Source organism: Amphiura filiformis, chromosome 3 (genome assembly GCF_039555335.1).
Source record: "Amphiura filiformis chromosome 3, Afil_fr2py, whole genome shotgun sequence".
In the NCBI taxonomy this organism is placed as follows: Eukaryota; Metazoa; Echinodermata; class Ophiuroidea; order Amphilepidida; family Amphiuridae; genus Amphiura; species Amphiura filiformis.
This window is the reverse complement of record NC_092630.1, coordinates 21,708,329-21,732,544: the sequence shown is the minus strand read 5'-3', so window position 1 is coordinate 21,732,544 and position 24,216 is coordinate 21,708,329. Positions and strand designations below refer to the sequence as shown.

General features: G+C 35.7%; 1 protein-coding gene and 6 non-coding genes across 7 annotated transcripts in view; all 7 read right to left on the bottom strand.

The window, feature by feature from the left end:
- The window catches only part of LOC140148208 (exportin-T-like), a 91,416-nt gene that overhangs the window by 48,244 nt on the left and 18,956 nt on the right, over nt 1–24,216 (bottom strand). Inside the window, exons 4-9 of the mRNA XM_072170069.1 lie at nt 21,540–21,609; nt 20,309–20,527; nt 19,450–19,533; nt 15,551–15,820; nt 14,241–14,320; nt 13,051–13,207 (exon numbers count right to left, since the gene is read on the bottom strand). Of these exons, the coding sequence (XP_072026170.1) occupies nt 13,051–13,207; nt 14,241–14,320; nt 15,551–15,820; nt 19,450–19,533; nt 20,309–20,527; nt 21,540–21,609 (880 nt within the window). The remainder of the gene's footprint in view (nt 1–13,050; nt 13,208–14,240; nt 14,321–15,550; nt 15,821–19,449; nt 19,534–20,308; nt 20,528–21,539; nt 21,610–24,216) is intronic.
- Nucleotides 4,892–4,985, bottom strand: LOC140149413 (small nucleolar RNA Z122). The gene has a single exon (XR_011858648.1). It is a non-coding gene; the product is annotated as a small nucleolar RNA Z122 (small nucleolar RNA).
- On the bottom strand, nt 5,836–5,930 carry LOC140149410 (small nucleolar RNA Z122). Its single transcript, XR_011858645.1, has one exon. It is a non-coding gene; the product is annotated as a small nucleolar RNA Z122 (small nucleolar RNA).
- Nucleotides 6,701–6,795, bottom strand: LOC140149414 (small nucleolar RNA Z122). The gene has a single exon (XR_011858649.1). It is a non-coding gene; the product is annotated as a small nucleolar RNA Z122 (small nucleolar RNA).
- Nucleotides 8,055–8,149, bottom strand: LOC140149412 (small nucleolar RNA Z122). Its single transcript, XR_011858647.1, has one exon. It is a non-coding gene; the product is annotated as a small nucleolar RNA Z122 (small nucleolar RNA).
- On the bottom strand, nt 9,093–9,186 carry LOC140149415 (small nucleolar RNA Z122). The gene has a single exon (XR_011858650.1). It is a non-coding gene; the product is annotated as a small nucleolar RNA Z122 (small nucleolar RNA).
- On the bottom strand, nt 14,589–14,682 carry LOC140149411 (small nucleolar RNA Z122). Its single transcript, XR_011858646.1, has one exon. It is a non-coding gene; the product is annotated as a small nucleolar RNA Z122 (small nucleolar RNA).

Sequence of the window (24,216 nt, the reverse complement as noted above, 5' to 3'; positions counted from 1 at the left end):
ACTAGAAACCACAGTTGTGTTTGACCAAACACTAATATCTATGCCCGTGATGACCACACCTAACCCCCTTCCCCTATTCACAAACGAAAACTTGGTGAGCACCATGTGAAACCCCTTGTTTTAAACTTTCATTTGATATACATGTAATGCTCATAACACTAGACTGGCCCACACTCTCTCTAATACCCTACCAAGCCTTCACTCTCATTTATACCCCACAGACCCTAACTCTCTCTAAAACACCATCAGACTGACCCATACTCTCTAATACCCCACCAAGCCTTCACTCTCTCTTATACTCCACTATACACTCACTCTCTCTAAAACACCACCAGACTGGCCCATACTCTCTCTTATACCCTACCAAGCCTTCACTGTCTTATATCCCATCAGACATCAATCTCTCTAAAACACCACCAGACTGGACCACACTCTCTCTAATACCCCACCAGACCCTCACGCTCTCTTATACTCCACCAGACACTCACTCGCTCTAAAACACCACCAGACTGGCCCACACTCTCTCTAATACCCCACCAGACCCTCACTCTCTCTTATACCCCACCAGACCATCACTCTCTCTAAAACATCACCAGACTGGACCACACTCTCTCTAATACCCCACCAGACCCTCACTCTCTTTTATACTCCACCAGACACTCACTCGCTCTAAAACACCACCAGGCTGACCCATACTCTCTCTAATACCCCACCAAGCCTTAACTCTCTCTTATACTCCACTATACACGCACTCTCTCTAAAACACACCCAGACTGCTCCACACTCTCTCTTATACCCTACCAAGCCTTCACTCTCTCTTATACCCAATTAGACCATCAATCTCTCTAAACACCACCAGACTGGACCACACTCTCTAATACCCCACCAGACCCTCACTCTCTCTTATACTCCACCAGACACTCACTCGCCCTAAAACACCACCAGGCTGACCCATACTCTCTCTAATACCACACCAAGCCTTAACTCTCTCTTATACTCCACTATACACGCACTCTCTCTAAAACACCCCCAGACTGCTCCACACTCTCTCTTATACCCTACCAAGCCTTCACTCTCTCTTATACCCAATTAGACCATCAATCTCTCTAAAACACCACCAGACTGGACCACACTCTCTCTAATACCCCACCAGACCCTCACTCTCTCTTATACTCCACCAGACACTCACTCGCTCTAAAACACCACCAGGCTGACCCATACTCTCTCTAATACCACACCAAGCCTTAACTCTCTCTTAAACTCCACTATACACGCACTCTCTCTAAAACACCACCAGACTGGCCCACACTCTCTCTTATACCCTACCAAGCCTTCATTCTCTCTTATACCCCATCAGACCATCACTCTCTCTAAAACACATACTCAGGCTAGGCCTATCCCGGATAGTAGGTCTGGGTTTTTTCATAGGCCTACAATATTACACAAAATTAAAAGATTTTAATTTTGTGCATCATTACCACGATATAAATTTTAGGGTAGGCCTATTGGGGTTTCAATCAAAGATTATTTGTGTAAAACAGTAGCATCTGCATAAATATTGTAATTATTGCTGAGGACCGATCGCGCGGAGGAGGACGTCCAACTTTCAGGAGACTGTGATAGGCCTAGGCCTACTATCCGGGATAGGCCTAGCCTGAGTATAAAGATTGATGGAAGTGAACAAGACTTAGATACACACGATGAAGCCGAAAAATATTATCAGTAGGCCTATGATCCCAACTGAAAGGGAATTCTTTAGTCATGTTTTGTTTAAATAGGCCACGATTTTGATAAACACCTTGGGTAAAAAATAGTGTAAATTGCACATTTCTATGCGGCGCTTCACGCAAAATAAACCCACGCCTATGAGGCAATTTTCTTTGCCTCTCACTCACCCTACCCCCCTCGTCAAAAAGTCAAGGTAGCCTACGCTACTATGAGAAATGGACTACAAACTGCTTCAATTGGGCCTTCATATTATGGAACATAGTTTTCAATCACAGTGTAATAAGTGTCCACTAATTGCCTTCAGTTGGCGCCGACGACTCAAGACCACCCCTGGCAAAGCGCGACGAGAGGCACACTTCGCGGACGTAGGCTTATCCCCCACGCAAATTTTTCTTCTACGGCCTCATATTTCACCGATGGCATATCTCTACACACCACCCTTGAAGCATTTCTTACCGATCCCTTGGCCCTAGAATTAGAAATTACCAACTCACATGTGTCGTCATTCAGTACTGCAATAACTCATCAGTGATTCTAGACAATATCACAATCTGTGCAATTTATCGCTGGCTATGTGTGTATATTATTTTTATTTTTAAATTATGTTACAATGCTACGGCGACTTCACTTCAAAATAAATTTATGTTAATGCATTTTATGTTACATAATTTCTGGATGGATCGTACACACATATTGCCCCCTGTAGCCCATGACCTTCGACCTCTGGGGTCGGGGATACCCTAGGATGTATCTAGGGGTCATGGTCCATCATTGTACCAAGTATGGGCCCAGGGGCTACTTTAGTTCCTGAGCTAGAGGGGTGCAAAGAAGTGGTCTTGAGGAGGAGGAAAAGGAGAAGACTAAACAGAACAAATACAATATCTATGCCACCGTTCCACGGGCATAGATAAGGAGGAGAAGGAGAAGCCGAAGACTAAACACAACAAATACAATATCTATGCCCCGTTGCACGGGCATAGATAATCAGGATAGAGGCCCACGTGACATTTTGTAAAATCAGTAAATTCATGATGCATGAAATATTGAAGGTCTACACATATTCATTGCTTATTTCATATTTCGTTGTATACATTCGTTGCAAGTTCGTAACGGCAATGCCATAATCTTTGCATCATCAGAATAATTAATCTATAGACCTAACTTGTGATGCCGTAATGGTTATAAACAAACTATGATATATTTATTGTTATGGAGCAGGGCAATGACTGTGATCATGAAATTGTGTGGGTTCGTCTTTTTGATAATTGGTTTTTTTTTTCAACGAATAAGTTACGATAGCGAAACTGTTTTTATATATAAAAAACATTTGGAATTTTATTTGTAAATTCATGTCACTATTTTCTCAGTTTTAATATGATTACCATGGGTAATTCACAGCTCAGTCAGAGTTTTGATATGTCACGCCCCTGGATTCCTGGAACAAGTCCTCACACACGCTCAGAAAACCATGTGCAAGTGCAGATCATGACGGCGCGACTTCAGTCGGAAGTAGGTGTGGCTAAGGAGTGTGCTTTAAACTTTTTATTGCATCCATTCAAAAAATAAAAATAAGGCTACGATAGTTTCAAATTGTTTAATAATTATTTTCACACAATGTTACTAGCTTTAGTCTCACATTATATTATTTTTACTATCTTATTAGCAAAATACAACGCATTTTCTTTACAATCATGTGTACAAATTAATTGATGAACATGTGTTTCACACGTGGAGACCCCTGGCTTGGGAAGGGCTCGTGCGCATGCTCTGAATGGAAATTTACTGTGCGCTGTTTTATGAATGAAGTTCATGAATAATTGATGATGGGATTGTATGATCACAGGAATCCCCAGGCTGAAGGTCATTTGATTATCGTGTTTTATATCTTATCTAATTTATGCTTGAAACTGTGATTTTATTTGTATTATCTTTTGTGACATGACTTCATTCATAAGTTCATTGACTTGTGGATTAAAGTATAAAAAAATGTGTTATATGTTTCCATTTCGTGAGTAATAATAACTATATAATAACTATAAATATGAGCCTTAGTGAGTCACGCAAGCTGTTTTAAATGGCTTGGGAATGTACACCAATCACAAGATTTGTTAGATAAGCTCTCTTTCCTATGATTGGTTTATTGCAACAGTTATTCATTTTTTGATGTCAAAGGTTAAATGTGTATATAAAATGGGGAATACCTGAAACAGCTTTCGGCAGGGGTTCGGTATAATCAGAAGTTGGGAATATTTTGTGAAGATGGCGCGGCACTTGCAAGATTTCAGGGATCAGGGACGCTAAAATCACTATTAAAGTAAGAAAGTAGTAGTTTTAACAACAACTCAATGAGCAAACTAAATGTTTCTTCCATTTCAACATGAGACCGAGTGATGTTGATGATTTAAAGCCCTTACTTTAATATCTTTTCACAAATGATTTGACACCCGACTTTTCCGCTGGCAGCGCAATTCGCAAGTATTCAAATTTTTGAAGCATAGTGACTTGAATTTTCAGGTCATTAAAATTGGGAGGAAAATCGATTTATCGATTATTATCGATAATGAGTGACCAATATATCGATTTTTTTAAATCCTAACATCGACGGTCCTTACAGCTAGCTATTACCATATGTTGCACCAAATTTGCAATATGTGCGCCATAATATAATAAGCTCTGATTGCCATGCTAACATAAGCAATTATGCAGGTAGTGTTACCCACATAATTTCTTAAAATCAATTATCCCAATTTTTCAAAAAAGATGTGGTGCATGTTTGTATTACCTATTTTATTCTCAAGGGGGTACTACACCCCTATCCAATTTTGTGCCTATTTTTGCATTTTTCTCAAAATTATAGCACATTGGTGACAAGTAAGATATGTATATTATAGGGGCAAGGACTACAACTACTGTACTGAAAATTCAGCAACTCAAAGCAAGTAGTTATTGATTTATTGATCAAATATTGGTTTTCCCTCATTTTTGACTGTAACTCCACAACTGTTGTGTGTGCTGAAATAAAATTTACAGTGCAGTAGTTGTAGTCCTTGCCCCTATAATATACATATCTTACTTGTCCCCAATGCACTATAATTTTTGAGAAAAATGCAAAAATGGGCACAAATTGGACAGGGGTGTAGTACCCCCTTAAAGTCTCTTCAAAAGAGCTATCAGACTGACGTGCAGATTTCCTCACCATGTTGCAGAGAAATTCCACAAACATAATTAAGTATGCAGTAGTTTCATCACTTAGCTCATTATCTCCCCTTAGGAGATTTCTCAAACGTAATCCCAATGCCTTGGAAAAGTATGCTGCTTTCCTTTTAGAATAACTGATGGTTTATTTTCAATAAGATGTTTCCAGCCATTTTCAAACAGACATATGAGAAACATTCCCATGTTCCCTCCATTCTTTTCATTGGCATGATATGATTTCCACTTCCTTCCAATTCTGTTTTCTCTATTTCAAATTTATCTGACTATTAACACAAATTATATCAATATTCAAAGTCCTTCTGTCATATTTGAAAACTTACTGGAAGACCAAAATTATTTCTACATAGGATTTTCTACAGTGCTTCCCGATTTCTAATTGAAAATGATAAATATGCAATTATGATTTTGAAGTCAACTACACTCCAATTTGAGTATTATACAATGATAAATTACACATAAGTGGTTTACTTTGCTGCACAGCCATCAAAATCCAATCATTCGAGATATCGTACACTAATTTAGAGTGTTATTGAACAACAAAAAGCCACCAAAATAAACTTGAATACTTGTTTTCGATGTAACAAGGTGTATTCAAAAATGGATCCTACTAAGTCTGTGGCTGTCATTGTGCTATATTGAATACTCTTGCTCAGTCACAAGTGTACAAGTACATGTGACAACCAGCTATTAGCATGTGGCAATTTCAATGCTCTGCTAAATTTGCAATATATGCACCATATCACGATAACGCTATGCATGTACGGAATAACAAAGGGATTGTTTTCTTGACGTCAATTCTCCCAATTTTACTACAACACAGTAGGCTTGATTAATTGATTCTATCACATTTTTTATCCTTTTTGTCTTTCAAACTAAACATCTGACTTTAAAAGAGCTATCAGACTGACGTGCAGATTTCCTCATCATGTTGCAGAAAAAAATCCACAAACATAATTAAGTATGCAGTAGTTTCATCACTTAGCTCATTTCCATCACAGGTATTGTGGAATAGACAAATACCACCTATTTCCATCCATGTTCACTCCATTATATTCATTGACAGGATATTGTTTCCTCTCTTTCAATTGCATATTCTCAATTTTAATTTCATTTCACCGTTTGATGTTTCAATGTTTGATCGAAAGCCTTTTTTTCAAATTTAAAACATTATTGGAGGGTAAGACCCAAATTTATTCCTACTAAAACTATACTGCACAAATGTGTAAGAAATGGATTTTATACCCATACAGCTTTCTAACTGAAAATTAAAATTTGACATATGTAATTATGATGTCAACTTCACTCTATTTTGATTTTAAAACATTGATAAGTTATACATTGTTACTGCTTTACTCTGCCATGAAAGTCAACATGCTGCTTGAGAAACACAAAACAAGAGAAACTACATATTTTGTACATGTATATAATATCACGGAGCATATATTTCTCTGCAGATGACAACAAGAGTTCCGAAACAGATCAAACTATAAATCAGTATGTCAAAATCTTTCCAATTTGCACTAAATGGAACACATATAACTGTATGCATAACTGGCATGCTAAAAACCTTTTACGCTCCATCCAGGTATTAGCAAGCTATGACAACTGCTCTGCCAACTTTGTGATGTATATCATATTAATGTAGGTGCTGATTACTATGCTAATATAAGATATTACACCAGTAATTTTTGCAGCAAAATTTCTTTTAATACATCCGATTTATTGTGCTTTTATTAAATGAGCATCAAACATTGTAAGAGCTATCAGACTGACGTGCTGATTTCCTCATCATGTTGCAGAAAAAAATCAACAAACATAATTAAGTATGAAGTAGTTTCATCACTTAGCTCATTTCTACCTTTGGGAGATTCCTCAAAAGGTAATCCCAATGCCTCTGAAAAGTATGCTGCTTTCCTTTTAGAATAACTGATGGTTTATTTTCAATAAGATGTTTCCAGCTCCCTATTGTCAAACAGACATATGGCAAACATTCCCATGTTCCTGCCATTCTATTCAATGATAGGATATGATTTCCACTTCCTTTCAATTCTGTTTTCAACATTTAAATTTTATCGGTCTATTAACAAAACTTATATCAATATTCAAAGCCCTTCTGGCATACCGTAAAACCCCGTCTACAAGCATATATAGTGTTTTTTATAAAAGCTTAATTAATTCGAAGCAAGCGTTAATATACCAATACAATTGATCGTCCTAAAATAATACTTGTTTGTATATGCTTGGGTCGGTAATTTATTTGCTCAAACTCCATAATGGCGACTGGATTAATGTACCTTTCATCAGAAGCACACTATATGCTTATAGACGGGGTTTTACGGTATTTGAAAACTTACTGGGAGTAAGACCAAAATTATTTCTACTAAATGTCTAAGTAAAGGATTGTCTACAGTGCTTCCTGATTTCTAATTGAAAATAATAAATATGCCATTATGATTTTGATGTCAACTACACTCCAGTTTGACTATTGATAAATTACACATAAGTGGTTGACTTTGCTGCACAGCTATCAAAATCAAATCATTTGAGATACAGTAATTAATTTAGAGTGTTACTGAACAACAAACACCAACATATCAAGTTGTATTCAAAAATGGATCCTACTAAGTCTGTGGCTGTCATTGTGCTATATGGAATACTCTTGCTCAGTCACAAGCATACAAGCAATGTATGTGACAACCAGCATGTGGCAACTTCAATGCTGTGCTAAATTTGAAATATATTGACCATATCACACTATACTAAAATGCAGTAAACCTTTGACGAGCGCGTATTGTAAGGATACATCGCGTATTTACTGCGTTGCACGCACTTGTCTCTGATTGGCTGCTAAGGCGATATGTTGTTGCTGAGTGGAAATTTATGAATGAACTGTGCGCCGTACGCGTTGTTAGCGCCGAATTTGCAACATCACGGTAGTCGCGCTCGTCAAAGGTTTGCTGCATTTGACTTTAACGCCATGCATGTACGGAATAACAAAGGGATTGTTTTCTTGATGTCAATTCTCCCAATTTTGCTACAACACAGCAGACTTAATTCTATCACATTTTTTATCCTTATTTTTCTCTTTAAAATAAACATCTGACTTTTTAAGAGCTATCAGACTGACGTGCTGATTTCCTCAAAATGTTGCAGAAAAAAATCCACAAACATTTTTAAGTATGCATTAGTTTCATCACTTAGCTCAATTCCGTAAAAGGTATTGTAATCTTCCTGATTATTTGGTCATTGTGGAATAGACAAATACCACCTATTCCATCCATATTCACTCCATTATATTCATTGACAGGATACTATTTCCATTTCCTCTCTTTCAATTGCATTTTCTCAATTTTGATTTCATTTCACCATTTACAGAACAAAAAATACATCAATGTTTGATCAAAAGCCTTTTTTCAAATTTGAAAAATTATTTGCAGGTAAGACCCAAATTTATTTCTACTAAAACTACACTGCACAAATGTGTAAGAAATGGATTTGATACCCATACGGCTTTCTAACTGAAAATTAAAATTTGAAATATGTAATTATCATGTCAACTTCACTCCATTTTGATTTTAAAACATTGATAATTTACACATTGTGACTGCTTTACTCTGCCATGAAATTCAACATATTTTGAGTGCTGCTTGAGAAACACAAAACAAGTGAAACTATGTATTTTGTACATATAATAACACAGAGTATATATTTATCTGCAGATGACAAGAGTTCTGAAACAGATCAAACTATAAATAAGTATGTCAAAATCTTTCCAATTTGCACTAAATGGAACATACATTAACTGTATGCATAACTGGCATGCTAAAAACCTTTTCATATTGTGAATTGCCATGCTACATCCATGTAATAGTAAGGCAGAAAGACGAATCCTGGACAGCTATCCAGTTACCCCGATAGCAATTGCTTTATTCCGTGTGGGAGTAAGTGGATTTTTGACCAAGATTATGCTTGCTGCATTAGCAAGCTATGGTAACTCCCATGTTCTGTTAACTTTGTGATGTACATCATATTAATGTAGACGCCGATTACTCTGCTAATATAAGGTATTATACCAGCATTTTTTATAGCAAAATTTCTAAATATATCTGATTTATTGTGCATTTATTAAATGAGGGTCAAACATTGTAAAAGCTATCAGACTGACGTGCAGATTTCCTCATCATGTTGCAGAAAAATTCCACAAACATGATTAAGTATGCAGTAGTTTCATCACTTAGCTCATTATCTCCCCTTGGGAGATTTCTCAAAAGGTAATCACAATGCCTTGGAAAAGTATGCTGCTTTCCTTTTAGAATAACTGATGGTTTATTTTTTAAGTAAGAATTTTCAGTATCCCTGATTATTTGGATGTCATGGAAAAACAAACATACAGGATATCGTTTCCATTTCCCTTCTTCCAAATCTGTTTTCTCCTATTTGATTTCAGAATATTAAATGATGGCAATGTTCAAGAACATTCTTTCATCTGAAATATAATTATTTGAGGGTAAGTCCTAGGCCTACTACACTACACAAAAGTATAAGTATAACCTGGCTTTCTTCACAAATTAAAAATGTCTTGACAATGAACTGAACTACTCCAGTTGAAATCCATCATCCCCTATGGAAGGCATGACCTTAATCTCCTAAGGGGTGCAGATTTCAAATGGAATCACCCAGGTAATCCCATGTGAAATTCACACTCCCTGTGTAAAAAAATAAGGACATGTCTTCCATAGAGGGTGTATGTATTTCAACTGGAATAGTCCAATGTGGTACATATTGTTGTGATTACCCCATATTGACAAATAGTTAACAACTATAAACCATGCACATCCCTTTGTATTTTTAACAGTGCAATGCCATTTTTTACAGTTAGTAATTTGTTAATCAGCATGACTGCGGAAATAACAACATGATGTGGTCAAGCAAAATAATCAGATGTTGACTTCACTCCATTTTGACTTGTATACATGTAAGCAGAAATCACACATCGTCAAGTTTGCTGAGCAGAATTGCCCTCCAATTCAAATTGTTCCTGCAATAGGGACATTTGGAGTGAACAGTAGAAACCACAAGAAACTGTATATTTGTTTTACTGTATCATGGACTGTTCAAAAACGGATCACACTTTGTATGTGGCCATCTTGCTGCCATCGTGCTCTAATGGAAAAGTTTTGTTCAGTCACAAACGTGTATGTACGTGTGACATGCTACATTTAAGTGTTAGCTACAATGTAGTGTCAAATATGCAAGGCTTCATGTAATATGCTCCAATAGCCTGCAATTGCCAGACTTCTATTGCCACAGGCTCCTATTGACACATTATTTAAATCAATTTTCCTAATTTTTCCACAGCATATTATGTTTGATGGCATCACATGATTTGTTTTCTTTTCTCCTATTCAAATAAACATGTGACTTCCAACATTGTAAGAGCTATCAGACTGACGTGCTGATTTCCTCACCATGTTTAAGAAAATGTTCATAAACATGACTGAGTATGCAGTAGTTTCATCACTTAGCTCACTGTCTCACTTTTAGACTATGGGGCATGCATCTCTACGGCCCTTGGTTTTCCACTTTTGTAGTCTACTCTTGGGAACTACATGAAAACACAACAAATCAACAGTAAAGATATGTCTGAATTGATATTCAAAAAGTTCCCACGTTTTACTTGGGACATTAAGGAGTTATTTAGGGTTAAAAATGGGTTTTTTAGTGATTTTTTCCATTTTTACCCAAAATATCAAATATTAAAATAGCTGTAACTTTCAAAATAAATTGAGTAGAAATTTCATTTCTATTGTAGTAGTTTCATGTCACATGGATTTCCAACACTGATGAATAAAAATGTCACAGCACAACTCTAAAATATACAAAAATGGCAAAAACCATATTTTTTGTGCTATTTTGGCCATATTTGAGCTAAAAAAGTAAATTTTGCATGGAAAAAAAAATAAATATATATTTTATTGATTTAAAAAATATGTCATTATGTCAACCTAGTTGTTCTGAACAAAAAAGTTAATGATGGTGAATGTCTGTGACCTATAGTTTTTGATCTATGGCCCTTTCAAATTCACATATGGACTAAAATAGCACATTTTTGTTCAATATTTCCAATATTACGCCAAAAATGGTCCTTTATGGCCATTTTAACCAACTTGTTAGTTTTTGGAAAGTGGGAACTTCACTTAATAATATGGACATGTAATTGTATTTTTAATGTTAAGCTATTTCAAGATCCACTAGTATGCCCACTACTGGGGGTAGCAGCAATTTTATCTACTTTCAATGCAGTAAAATGATGACTAAAATGATTTTGCTGCATTGAAATTAGTAAAATTGACCAATATAATTGCTACTGCCATGGAAACCGAGCTACCAGTGGATCTACAAATAGCTTAAAATGAAAGTACTATAATATGTCCATAATATATGTGAAGTTCCCACTTTACAAACACTGAAAATGTTGTTAAAATTACAAAAAAGTACCATTTTCAGCCTAATATTGGAAAAATTGATAAAAACATGCTATTTTAGTCCATATGTGAATTTGAAAGGGCCGTGAGATCAAAAAACTATAGCTCACAGCCATTCACCATCATTAACTTTTTTGTTCAGAATAACTAGGTTGATATAATGACATATTTTTTAAATCAATAAAATATATATATATTTTTTTTTCCATGCAAAAATTACATTTTTAGGTCAAAAATGGCCAAAATAGCACAAAAATATGATTTTTGCCATATTTTTATATTTTAGAGTTGTGCGATGACATTTTTATTCACCAGTATTATACATCCATGTGACATGTAACATCTACAATAGAAATACAATTTCTACTCAATTTATTTTAAAGTTACAGCTATTTTAATATTTGACATTTTGGGCAAAATGGAAAAAATCACTTAAAAACACATTTTTAACCCCAAATAACTCCTAAATGTCCCAAGTAAAACGTGGGAACTTTTTGGATATTAATTCAGACATATCTTTTCTCTTGATTTGTTATGTTTTCATGTAGTTCCCAAGAGTAGACTACAGAAGTGAAAGATAAATGCTCATGCCTCATAGTCTATTTGTAGAGTTTTCAAAAGAGGAGCCCTAACACCTTTTATAAGTACAGTATGAAACATTGGGCTCTTCCATTTGAAATCTACACTAACCCTGTGGAAGATTACAGGGGAGTAAGAATTTCTAATGGAATTAGTACATTAACCCTCCCTCTTTTTCAGAGGGTGTATGTAATTCAAATGGAACTGCCTAATGTGTTAATTCCATTTGAAATTCATACTCCCCTATGAAAGATATTTCCAAAATCTTCCACAGGGGGAGGGTGGATTTTAAATGAAATAATAGCCCATTGCCATCCTTGCATGGAACTGATCATTTATTTCTAATAAGATGTTTAAAGGTGAACTACAGAGGGCAGTATTTCTTTCATATTAACATGACTTGTGTGCCTGTTCTAGGGTTCAAGGGAATCATTAAAGTTTAAAACAGAATACTCATTTGTCTATGAACAGAAACGGCACCTTTGCACTCCCCCAATACATAATTATGCTCAGATTATCGCACCATATAATCACCGAAAATGATATTTCTGGAATTCAACCAATCAGACATTCAGGGTCCCATTTCTGTATTTGGACACTTACACTCTAGATTGGCAAAGCAATGAACATGATATTTCTTTGATCAAATGTCCAAAGTGTTCACTTCCCTCCTACATAAATTAAGGATTTTTGAAAAGTTGCTCCTGCAGTTATACTTATAATGATGTCATTGGTTATTACCTTGAATTTTTCAAGCTGCTGGAAAAGCTTATTTATTTCTCAGCAATATACTACGTGCAAATTTGCTTGCTTGATTATAATTGAAGACCAAATTAAAAAGACTAGTTTGTGTCTGACGTCATTGCAAAGGCACAGTGTGATTGGTTGCAGACCTGCATAGTATGGCATTTTTGGTCTGGTTGACAGGACGTCAGACGCAAAGTAGTCTTTTTAATTCGGTCTTCAATTATACATGGCTATTCTTACTACATCATAGGTCTAGGCATAGGGGCAACTTGATAAAACTTTACGTATTAATTACCTGCTTCAACACCCCTATGTAATCATGTGCAAATCCTGTAACAGCTAATGAGATGTCATCATCCTCATGACCTAAGAACTGGAATAACAATGGCAGTTTACTCTCTACAGCTTGTAAGGTCTTGGCAGCATTAGAGGAATTCCTGGACTTCACCAACCTGCATCAAGTTACAATCAAAATCAATGTTGAGTCATAAAATATACACTATATACATGATCACTAATTCTTATCAAACTAATAAACATGTATTGTATACACACAGGCTTTTTTATAGCACCACCTCATCTAGCATCTATATACAATCATGGAAAAAATATTGGCACTACTAATAGTCTCTACTTCAAAGTCATGACATACCTGTGTAACTCACTTTCATAGTATTGGTATGACATGCATTTGAATTGTTTTGAGCAAGTGTGCCAACAATTTTTTTTGCTGATTGTAGATTACAGCACTGCTGTTTTTGCGTATGTCAAAATCAGTTCACTTCCGCCACAAACACAAACATTGGCACAGATCACGATTGTACAGTGATTGCGAACACCCAAACAGCACCAGGATAGATGGGACAGTCATGGTTCTACTATCTGTACACGGCAGTGATGGCTTAGTGCCCCCTCCCAAGGACTAGAGTACTCTCATGGATCATTTACCCAATTCTAAATGTACCACTGGGAGAGCGAATTTTTTGATCCACTAACTTAGGGCTGTGAAGATTTGTCCTGATATTCCGCTCATTTACACAATGACAGACAATTCTATCAATTAGTAAGTCTTTAGTGAGTTCACCATTGGACTTTTCTATTTCAACTAGATTACAACACCTTCACACTGACTGTACATTTGCTGTAACAAATTTAAACTTATTTAGCTGAGAAAACTTCCCATCTGTACTGATAACAGCTCACAACAACAGATCATGAGTATGACTGTTCAAACTTGTGCTAGCATCACCTGAATTTTTCTGTTGTAAGTTATTGTAAGTCTGCATTACAAAAAATTATGCTTATTGCATAACATTGTTTTTCTTTTCTCTTATTCAAAATAAACATCTGACTTCAACATTGTAAGAGCTATCAGACTGACGTGCTGATTTCCTCACCATGTTTAAGAAAATAATCATAAACATGACTGAGTATGCAGTAGTTTCATCACTTAGCTCATTGCCTGTGGCTACCTGTTCTACTCACTTTTGCCAACTGATGATAAGATTGCTTCCAATGCCATTTGTTAACCTGGATAATTTAGCTATGAAGTCTACATCATCATCCTGCAAAGACACAAAAGTTTACAAACAAAATCACTTATTGTCCAGTATTCAAATTTCTACGAAATATATTCTGAAATATCTTTTAATGTGTTTGTTTCTTATATCTTTAATTTTTTATCAACTTTCAATGCCAAATACTCCCTATGTGTAAGAATACTAGCACTAGTAGCATTTTAAAAAGAGTTTGAAAACAGAATCAGAAGCAGAAGAAGATTCGACCCATACCCAATATATTAGGTAGCTGCACCACCTAGCATAATACAACAAAAGAGCTATCAGACTGACGTGCAGATTTCCTCATCATGTTGCAGAAAAATTCCACAAACATAATTAAGTATGCAGTGGTTTCATCACTTAGCTCATTTGCGGCCAACTTTTGAGGTTTTGATGAATCTGTTGCGTGGACAAAGTTTTACACCATGTTTTAACACTTATTTCAAATGTTCACTTTGTTTGTGATGGAGACATAGGTGCTCTATACCACTTCTCTGAATGACTGTTGGATAATTACCTTCTATACTATTTAAGATTGATGTCGATTTGATCAATGTTTATGCTACTGGTCTTCACTTAATGAAATAAACAGTAATTTCAATTATCTCCTTTTTTGCAGCTTCAATTGGTTTCAATTTTAAAGTATTTCCGAAAAATTTGAGCTCGCTTTAAGCCACAAATTGCAATTCCTCATTTCCCAGAAAAAATAGTCACTAAATAACATGACTAGGTGTAAATATCACCTTGAGTACATAGATAGTCATAAAATCAGGGTTCGATTTTCCCCATGGCCACGGAATACACCCTACATAGTATAGTAGGACTACAACTGGCCACACAAACTTAAAGGCTTAATGTACGATTTCCTTCAAATTTTAAATTTGTCATTATATACTCAAAATGCCGAAATAATACTAGTAATAATGATCGGGAATGGTTTCTGTCCATTTTGAGCTGAAATAACGAGGTAACGTGAAAGAAACACTGCTTGTTATTTTGGCCGTTTAACACGCAGTTCTATGGGCGGACATAAAGTCATAATTTCTTGAATTATGTCTTTATGTCGAACTTTGCTCTGTTTACCTACAAACACAACAAATTTGGCTGATTCCATTTAGGTGCAAGTTGTGACATGTGTAAACATTACAAATATGCCAAAAAATCAGGTTTGAAGAAAACTGACCAAATTCATATTATAAGATCGTACATGACTTTAAGGTCACTTTGTTCACTCACCTCTTTTGGCGGCAGAACTCCCGATTCCTGTAATACTTTGGTTACAGATTCAATGAGTTCTGTTTTAGCCACAGGGTCCATTCCTTTGCTAATAATCTCATGGAAACAATCACAAGCGCTTTCTCTTAATACATCGATGGACATAAAACGTAACAGCATACTGACATATTTATCGTTGGCAATTAAATTGATGTCAATCCATGATACATATAGTCCAACTACTTCAAGACATAAACAGGTTAACTCAGGATTGGAACTCTCATAGTTTTTCTGGAAAGAAAATATAAATAAACAAATATTAATGACAAGTTAATCTCATTTAGTGGCAATTGATGTTTTCTGTCACAAACATTTTGAATTTCAATTTTGAGTTCTGATGCATCAACACATTTGATGCAATAAACTGTCAGGGAAATTATTAAAAGGGTGTGATCCGATCCACAGCCTCATTCCCCATTTGTCTTCATCGAAACACAGATTTTAGTGACAGAAGAAAGCTCATATTTTTCTCATTACCCCAGTAAAATTTAATGCCCGAGATGTGTTTCGTTTTGATGATGTGAACAAAATGTGAATTCTGGTCACCACAACCGGAGGTATACTATCCTATGGGGCATTGTTATACACATTTTTGCTTCTCATATCAAAATTGATGCTAGGCCTCCAAGTAAGGAAAACAAAACAAGAAAATCCAGATCATGCCCCTTCAACAAGACTAGAATTATGTAATTACATTCAAGCACCTTTTTTCTTTTTTCTATATCTGATTTGTAACCCTTCATGAATACTCTCACAACATAGTCTTAGCCAGAAATCAGAAACCACCCGTCCAAGCAGATACCAAAATTTGACCCTCAAATATAAAACAACTTGTCTGTACCCATGGAAGGGTCACTGGGGTCAAATATGTCCTGATTTGGTCTTTACATGTCACTCTGAATTAGTCTGAAAGTTCATAACCTTAAAATCATCTGTTTTAGAGCTATCACATCTGAAAAATCCATTAAATCCACCCGTCTAAAATTACATTAGGCCGTCTTAAAGACGGGTGGACGCATGGCTGGCTAAGACCTTGTCTCACAACCATTCTGGTATATTGGACAAACCTCATTCCAAATACAGCTGCAATTTGGATAATAGCTACGCAAATTTTTTGTTCCCCCAGTTAGACAAACTGGACAAAAAATTAAGTCTCAGAATTACTCGAGCCCTTTACTATACAAACCTAAAATATAAACACAACTTCTTTCAAATTAACATAAGCCTGACTTTTTCATTTGAAGCCCATTATTGTCACATAGGCTCCAATTGCAATGTTAGGGATTGTTACAAATATGTACACACCAAATTTCTTGAAATCAAAAAATCATGCTTATTGCATCACATTGTTCCCTCCTATTCAAAATAGACATGACTTCAACCTGGTAAGAGCTATCAGACTGACGTGCTGGTTTCCACATCATGTTTACGAAAAGTTCCATAAACATGAATGAGTATGCAGTAGTTTCATCACTTAGCTCATTTTCTGCCCTCAGAAGACTTTCAAAAGGTACTCTCTACACCTTTCAAAAGAATGAAAAGATCAACAAGATGTTTGAAGGTGAACTAACTTTGGTTTTCATAAAAGTAACCATTTAAACAGCAGCTACATACATGCACCGATTGAATGTGAGAATATCGACCTTGCACTTCCATAATTTTATAACTTTATCTAACCACATTAAATCTGGAATACAGTTGGGTTGCACAAGAGAATAACTAAATGCCAAAGTTAGCATGCAATAATTACAGCAGAAATGCTGTTTCACGACCATGTGAACTGTGTAACTACTCAACAGGGACTATGCAACACTTATTTGTTATGTCAACCAACTTCACAGGAAATAAAATATGGTTTTTACTAGGAAACAAAATCTGTTTTTTTCTCATTCCATGGGATAACCCTAATTATGTATCATACACTAGGGTCGCATTTTATTGCATGTACACATCCTGCAAACATAGCACCTAATGATAACCATACTCATTACAAGATTTCTTGTCATACCATCATTATTACATGCACGCATTTAGACTATGGGGCATGCATCTCTACGGCCCTTGGTTTTCCACTTTTGTAGTCTACTCTTGGGAACTACATGAAAACATAACAAATCAAGAGTAAAGATATGTCTGAATTAATATCCAAAAAGTTCCCACGTTTTACTTGGGACATTTAGGAGTTATTTGGGGTTTAAAATGTGTTTTTCGTGATTTTTTTCCATTTTTGCCCAAAAATGTCAAATATTAAAATAGCTGTAACTTTAAAAATAAATTGAGTAAAAATGTAATTTCTATTGTAGATGTTACATGTCACATGGATGTCTAATACTGGTGAATAAAAATGTCACAGCACAACTCTAAAATATAAAAATATGGCAAAAATCATATTTTTGTGCTATTTTGGCCATTTTTGACCTAAAAATGTAATTTTTGCATGGGGAAAAATATAAATATATATTTTATTGATTCAGAAAATATGTCATTATGTCAACCTAGTTATTCTGAACAAAAAAGTTAAGATGGTGAATGTATGTGACCTATAGTTTTTGATCTATGGCCCTTTCAAATTCACATATGGACTAAAATAGCACATTTTTGTTCAATATTACCAATATTACGCCAAAAATGGTCCTTTATGGCCATTTTAACCAACTTGTTAGTTTTTGGAAAGTGGGAACTTCACTTAATAATATGAACATGTAATTGTACTTTAATGTTAAGCTATTTCAAGATCCACTAGTATGCCCACTACCAGGGTAGCAGCAATTTTATCTACTTTCAATGCAGTAAAATGATGACTAAAATGATTTTGCTGCATTGAAATTAGTAAAATTGACCAATATAATTGCTGCTGCCATGGAAACTGAGCTACCAGTGGATCTACAAATAGCTTAAAATGAAAGTACTATAATATATCCATAATATATGTGAAGTTCCCACTTTCCAAACACTGAAAATTTTGTTAAAATTACAAAAAAGTACCATTTTCAGCCTAATATTGGAAAAATTGACAAAAACATGTTTTTTTAGTCCATATGTGAATTTGAAAGGGCCATAGATCAAAAACTATAGCTCACAGCCATTCACCATCATTAACTTTTTTGTTCAGAATAACTAGGTTGATATAATGACATATTTTTTAAATCAATAAAATATATATTTATTTTTTTCCCATGCAAAAATTACATTTTTAGGTCAAAAATGGCCAAAATAGCACAAAAATATGATTTTTGCCATATTTCTATATTTTAGAGTTGTGCTGTGACATTTTTATTCACCAGTATTAGACATCCATGTGACATGTAACATCTACAATAGAAATGAAATTTCTACTCAATTTATTTTTAAAGTTACAGCTATTTTAATATTTGACATTTTGGGCAAAATGGAAAAAATCACTAAAAACACATTTTTAACCCCAAATAACTCCTAAATGTCCCAAGTAAAACGTGGGAACTTTTTGGATATTAATTCAGACATATCTTTACTCTTGATTTGTTATGTTTTCATGTAGTTCCCAAGAGTAGACTACAGAAGTGAAAGATAAATGCTCATGCCTCATAGTCTAATTGGTGCTCTCTGGGAATAACATATTAACATGATACTATGTGGATGTTGAATGCATTATTTCAAATTTCAAATTCAGAATTTTGTGAGAACCGATTGAATCTTATCTAAATCAACCTTGATGGAGAATCAATGCAATTCATTGAGATAATGAATTCTCTGATTCTCACTGAAATTACATCCTTGAAACTGTTGATCGTATCATACATGTGAGATCAAGCAACAGGCACCTTACAATTGAACTAGATGAGTTTGTTTCATATGTTTGGTGTATTTTTGATGGCACTTACCAGTATTTCATACCAAGAGTTGACTAAATCACCTACACATCTCTCCCTCATGGCATCTTTCAACAGTGTGTTTCTTTGGGCTTCCTAGAAATAAAAAAATTATTGACACTTTCCATATAAATTTGATACATAGTTCTAACATGATAAGACTTATAATGTAAGGTAAAATCATTCACATTTCATTATTAGATTTGAAATGAAAAATGAATGTAAACAATGAATGTAAATCCTTGGCATGGCTTTTTTCATTTTACCCATTCCGCTTTCAAGAGTATTACATTTATTTCAAACATTATCTCTGAATGTAACCTTCAACAAACTATACTATGATCAGCTCGTAATAGGCGGGAATTATTCGCTTTTTGTTACTGCGCGAGTTAATAAAGTCCAAACTTACGCTTGCGTAAATTCACAAAAGCATGTATCATTCACGCAATACGCAAAGTGCAGTTCGCACAGGTGCTGCCCTCAGCTGTGTGTACGCAATTCTATATCAATCCACGATGTTGTGAATCCTGCCTATTACGAGCTGGTCAGAGTATAAGACATTTACAAAGATCCGGGGAACAAAAAAATCTGCAAAATTTATAGAGTCGCTTATAATGGTTGATAAATCAGAAAAATATGCATAAATCACTTTCTTTTAAAAAATATAGATAAACTATTAAGAAAACTGAACGGTTACATCCATCTTTTGAGATCATGCCTCCTTAGATTTGCATGAAATTCTTTACATCCAGGCATTGAGAAAAGTAATGTCTCTCATGATATGAAAAAGCAGTGTCTTACTTAATCATTGTAGGGTTCGTTATTACAATAGTATATATATATATCAACCACTCAACTACTGGAGACTTACTTGAGGAGTATGTACAATTTCTCTGTCCACAACTTCGGTGTCAATAGCCATAAGAATTCTAAGATATATGTCAACTGCAGGGGGACCAAGAGACAAGAACTGAAGAAGATCTTGGAAGAATAACGGCCAGCGATGCGGGAAGTCATAGATGAAGAGAAGAGAGAACAGTTGAGCTGCTTTGTTACGGATGAAGTTCTTTTCCTCCTGCCCTGATATTGTCTAATTTGAAATGTTTGATAAAAAGATATTTAACAGTAAATAGCATAATACCATTTGTACAGAGCTCTGTTGGCACCACAGAATAAGAGAAGGAGAACCGGGTCTCCCTATACCAGCACGTACAATCTTGCCGACAGCTATGGGGGAGAAAATTGGGGGTATTCGGGTCCTTGCCGGCGGTGCGCAGAGACGAGCGAAAACAATTCTGCGTCTCACTTTTTGCTCAATGCCTGTGGCGATCGAGTCCTGGTTCTCTGGTTTTAATTCTGTGGTTGACATAACTTTGTGATACACATGTAAAAAAACTGGTACAGAGCTCTGTTAACAGCTTGCACCCAGACCAGATAATAACTTTGTGATACACATTTACAAAAACTTCTCTAGAACTCTGTTGACAACTTGACACCCACATTATATACGTGTCAACTCTCATTAGTAACTATATATTTTTTACTACACTGTAGCCTATATATTATCCAAACTTATTATCCACACAATTGGAAGGGTGCTTTCAAGCTTCTATCATCAGTCTCATTCCTCTAAATCATCCTTCAATATTGAGTTTTTTTATAATAAGATATATTTATAATGCTCTTAGTAAAAATACAAACTACAACTTAAATATAGAAAAGAGCTGATAATGTAAGCACCTAAGTTATTTAGCTCAACCAACAAAATGCCGGAAACAAAATTCCATTTCCTGAAATTGGGAATTTTTTTCTGAAAATGACAAGAACCTTTCTACTGATTATCTCCATTTACCCAAACATGACTCAAGGAGCTGGATTTGGCTGCATATATATATGGCATGTCCTTGTTTGGCGAGACCGACTGAATGTTGGTAAATGGGTTTTGGGAATGATTCAGGCCACTGTAATCAGGGACAATACATAATGTGTGCCAGGGCCTTGTGGATTTGACAGATCATCACTTTTTGGTCAGCTTTGTTTTGGGAATATGAACATTACTTTTCAACTATTTGTGCCACTATGGTTAGGGTGTATACACCTACCTGCATTTGGAGCCATTGCATCAACGTCTGCTTCAACATCTGCTGGTCTGTTGGGGCAGCAGTGTGGTACCTGTAACATACAAAAAATATAAACTTTCAATGTGAGCACATTCTCTCTTCCTATCACAGAGACCTGTTCTCCTGCCATTTTCAATGAAATTGTTCAAAATGCATATGTTTCCAAACAAATGTTAATTTTCTTTTGTTTTATATATTTCCTACCCTAGGGCAGTAGTTAAGTTCATACAAAGACTATAGAATGAATTTGACTTGTGCTTTCAACAGCGGGATAACCAGTTGATTGCCACCTGTCTTGGGCAGTTTTGGCTCTCTTATAGTTAAGACTCCCTTGAAGTGAGGGGGGGGGGGGCAGCAGTGAAATATGCCCTCTCCCTGAGGATACAAATGATGTACTTCACTATTCAGATATCTACTTTTCTAAATGTACTTGGACCACACCCACGACGATCCTGATTCTGCAGCCTATGATGCTGCCCTGCTAACTGACTTTTAAAATCTCTCTTCTGTTGAAGCCTGGATCTTGCAGCCACTTCTGGAAAGAGTGTGCAACAAAATCACGGCAGCCGACTTCAAAGGTGTAGCAAGAAGCCTTCCAACCTCAATCCTTGCATTCTGTTCTCAACTCTGAGTACTTGGTTAGATTTTTCTCATGAGCTTCATTGATATTCCCATGGAACAGTTAGCTCTCCATGATCACCTCCTTTATGATAATATCTGAATACAGTGCAGTGATCAATATCTCTTTTGGAAATCCTCCACTGCTATCCAGATCCGCCCTATAAATGTACCATCCTGGATGTACACCTGCTCTTGCTAGTGATTGCTGGAGGCAGAGTCAAGACAGAAGCACCAGGAGGTGGCTTGTGCTTCCTGGCAACCTGCAAGACCTTCATTGACTTGCTGTGCTGTATCTTTTGACTCTTCTTGTGTCCTGCAATACTAGGGCAGTATTTGTAATGCACTTTGATTTTTCTAAAAACTGCGTTAGAAATACAATAAGTATGTTTGTATGTATGTAATACCATTCAGTAGTGGTCACTAGGCTAGAATTGTTACCAACTCTCAAAGTGGGTGAAAAATTGTGATGAATATTTCTTCAAAATGAGCTGAATGAATGTTGCACATCAAAAATCATTTCAATACCTGGTTCAGTTTATGTCAATGTATTCAACTTTTCACTACATGTTATAGCTACTTTTGGTATAATTCATTTTGGTATTGTTCATTTTAAAAGTTGCAAACTTTGAGGTGACTGGGAAAAAATTTGGTCAAATGGGAACTTTCACTTAAATTTGGTACATAAAGTATTTAATTTGTTCATGCACTTTGTGCTTTTGAAATATTTCTTAGAAGTTGAACTAAATTGAACCTATCAGGATCAAGCATTCACACCCAGGTCTCAAATTATTCAAACCCAATCCTTCATCACTCCAAACATGGTATGTACAACTGCTGTAACAACTATATATTAAACCACAACACTTGCCTTATTCATTATTATTAGGTACCATATATATCAAAATGAACCCTGGAGGGAATTAATACAACCTGGATCTTGCCAATGAAAAAGTACAGTAACCCCTGACAGTACCCTCTATGACCAAGAGAACCATGTGACTCAGGAGCTCAAATCAAACTGCTACATGTATACTTCAGGGAAAGGTACAGTGAGTGGGCTTTCTGGCAAATGGCCATCATTAGAAGAGCTATTAGAGGCGTAATTGTTCACCAAGAGTGTTAATATGATGGCTTATCTATGTATTGTAGAATTTCTTCTCACCCCCATACATTGCTTAGCACGTGCAGATATAGGTAGAGTAGTATGAAACGGTGTCTCGTGGTTCGGGAAGTCATCTAAGGCCGGTGGTCCTGTGTACAGAAGAGTCAACCCTGAGCATGTTTAAGTGTCAGAGATATTTGAAAAGAGAAGGGGACCCCGGTTCTGATATCTGTGTAATCACTTCCTATAAGTTCCAGAGGACCTTTACCTTATGTCTTAACTGTTGGATCCTGGCACTCTTACAAGTAAAAGTAGAAGTGTGGTGGAAAATGCTTCTTTGGCCCATGATCCTCCCGAATTACGTCATTGTTGATGAGCTTTTGGTATCATATAATAGAACTTTTCTCATTACCATACTGAAATGTGATGTTCCAAATTGATGTATTTCCAAAGTAAGGAAAAAAAAACACATTTGTGGTTACCACACTAGGGAAATATCCAACACTCTTGCACGCCCATCCAGGAATTTCACTTCGATAAAATCGGGACATGGTTGAACATTACCTAAGCTTCTCCTAGTTATTAGCAGCTTACTGATACTGGGACTGATACTCCTTTATTTATGAATAGATGCAGCGATATTCCTGCTACTTGCACACTTTCTGTAACATGTTGGTGAACAATATTGACAAAAAAATCACTGTTTTTTCTTAAGTGAAATGACTTTTTTGAAAACTGCCTGCAAATGTGTGTGAATTCGGCCTTAAAAGGCCCCAAACAGACTGACAAAAATAATAATAAAAATGCGTAAATTTGAATGACAAAACTGCCTGAATTCAAGCAAAAGCCTGAAAATTCTCCTGATATATGTACTTGTGCAACGTTTGTGAATTTTACAACTTTAATTATAATGAAGCCTGCAAACTTAAAATATAC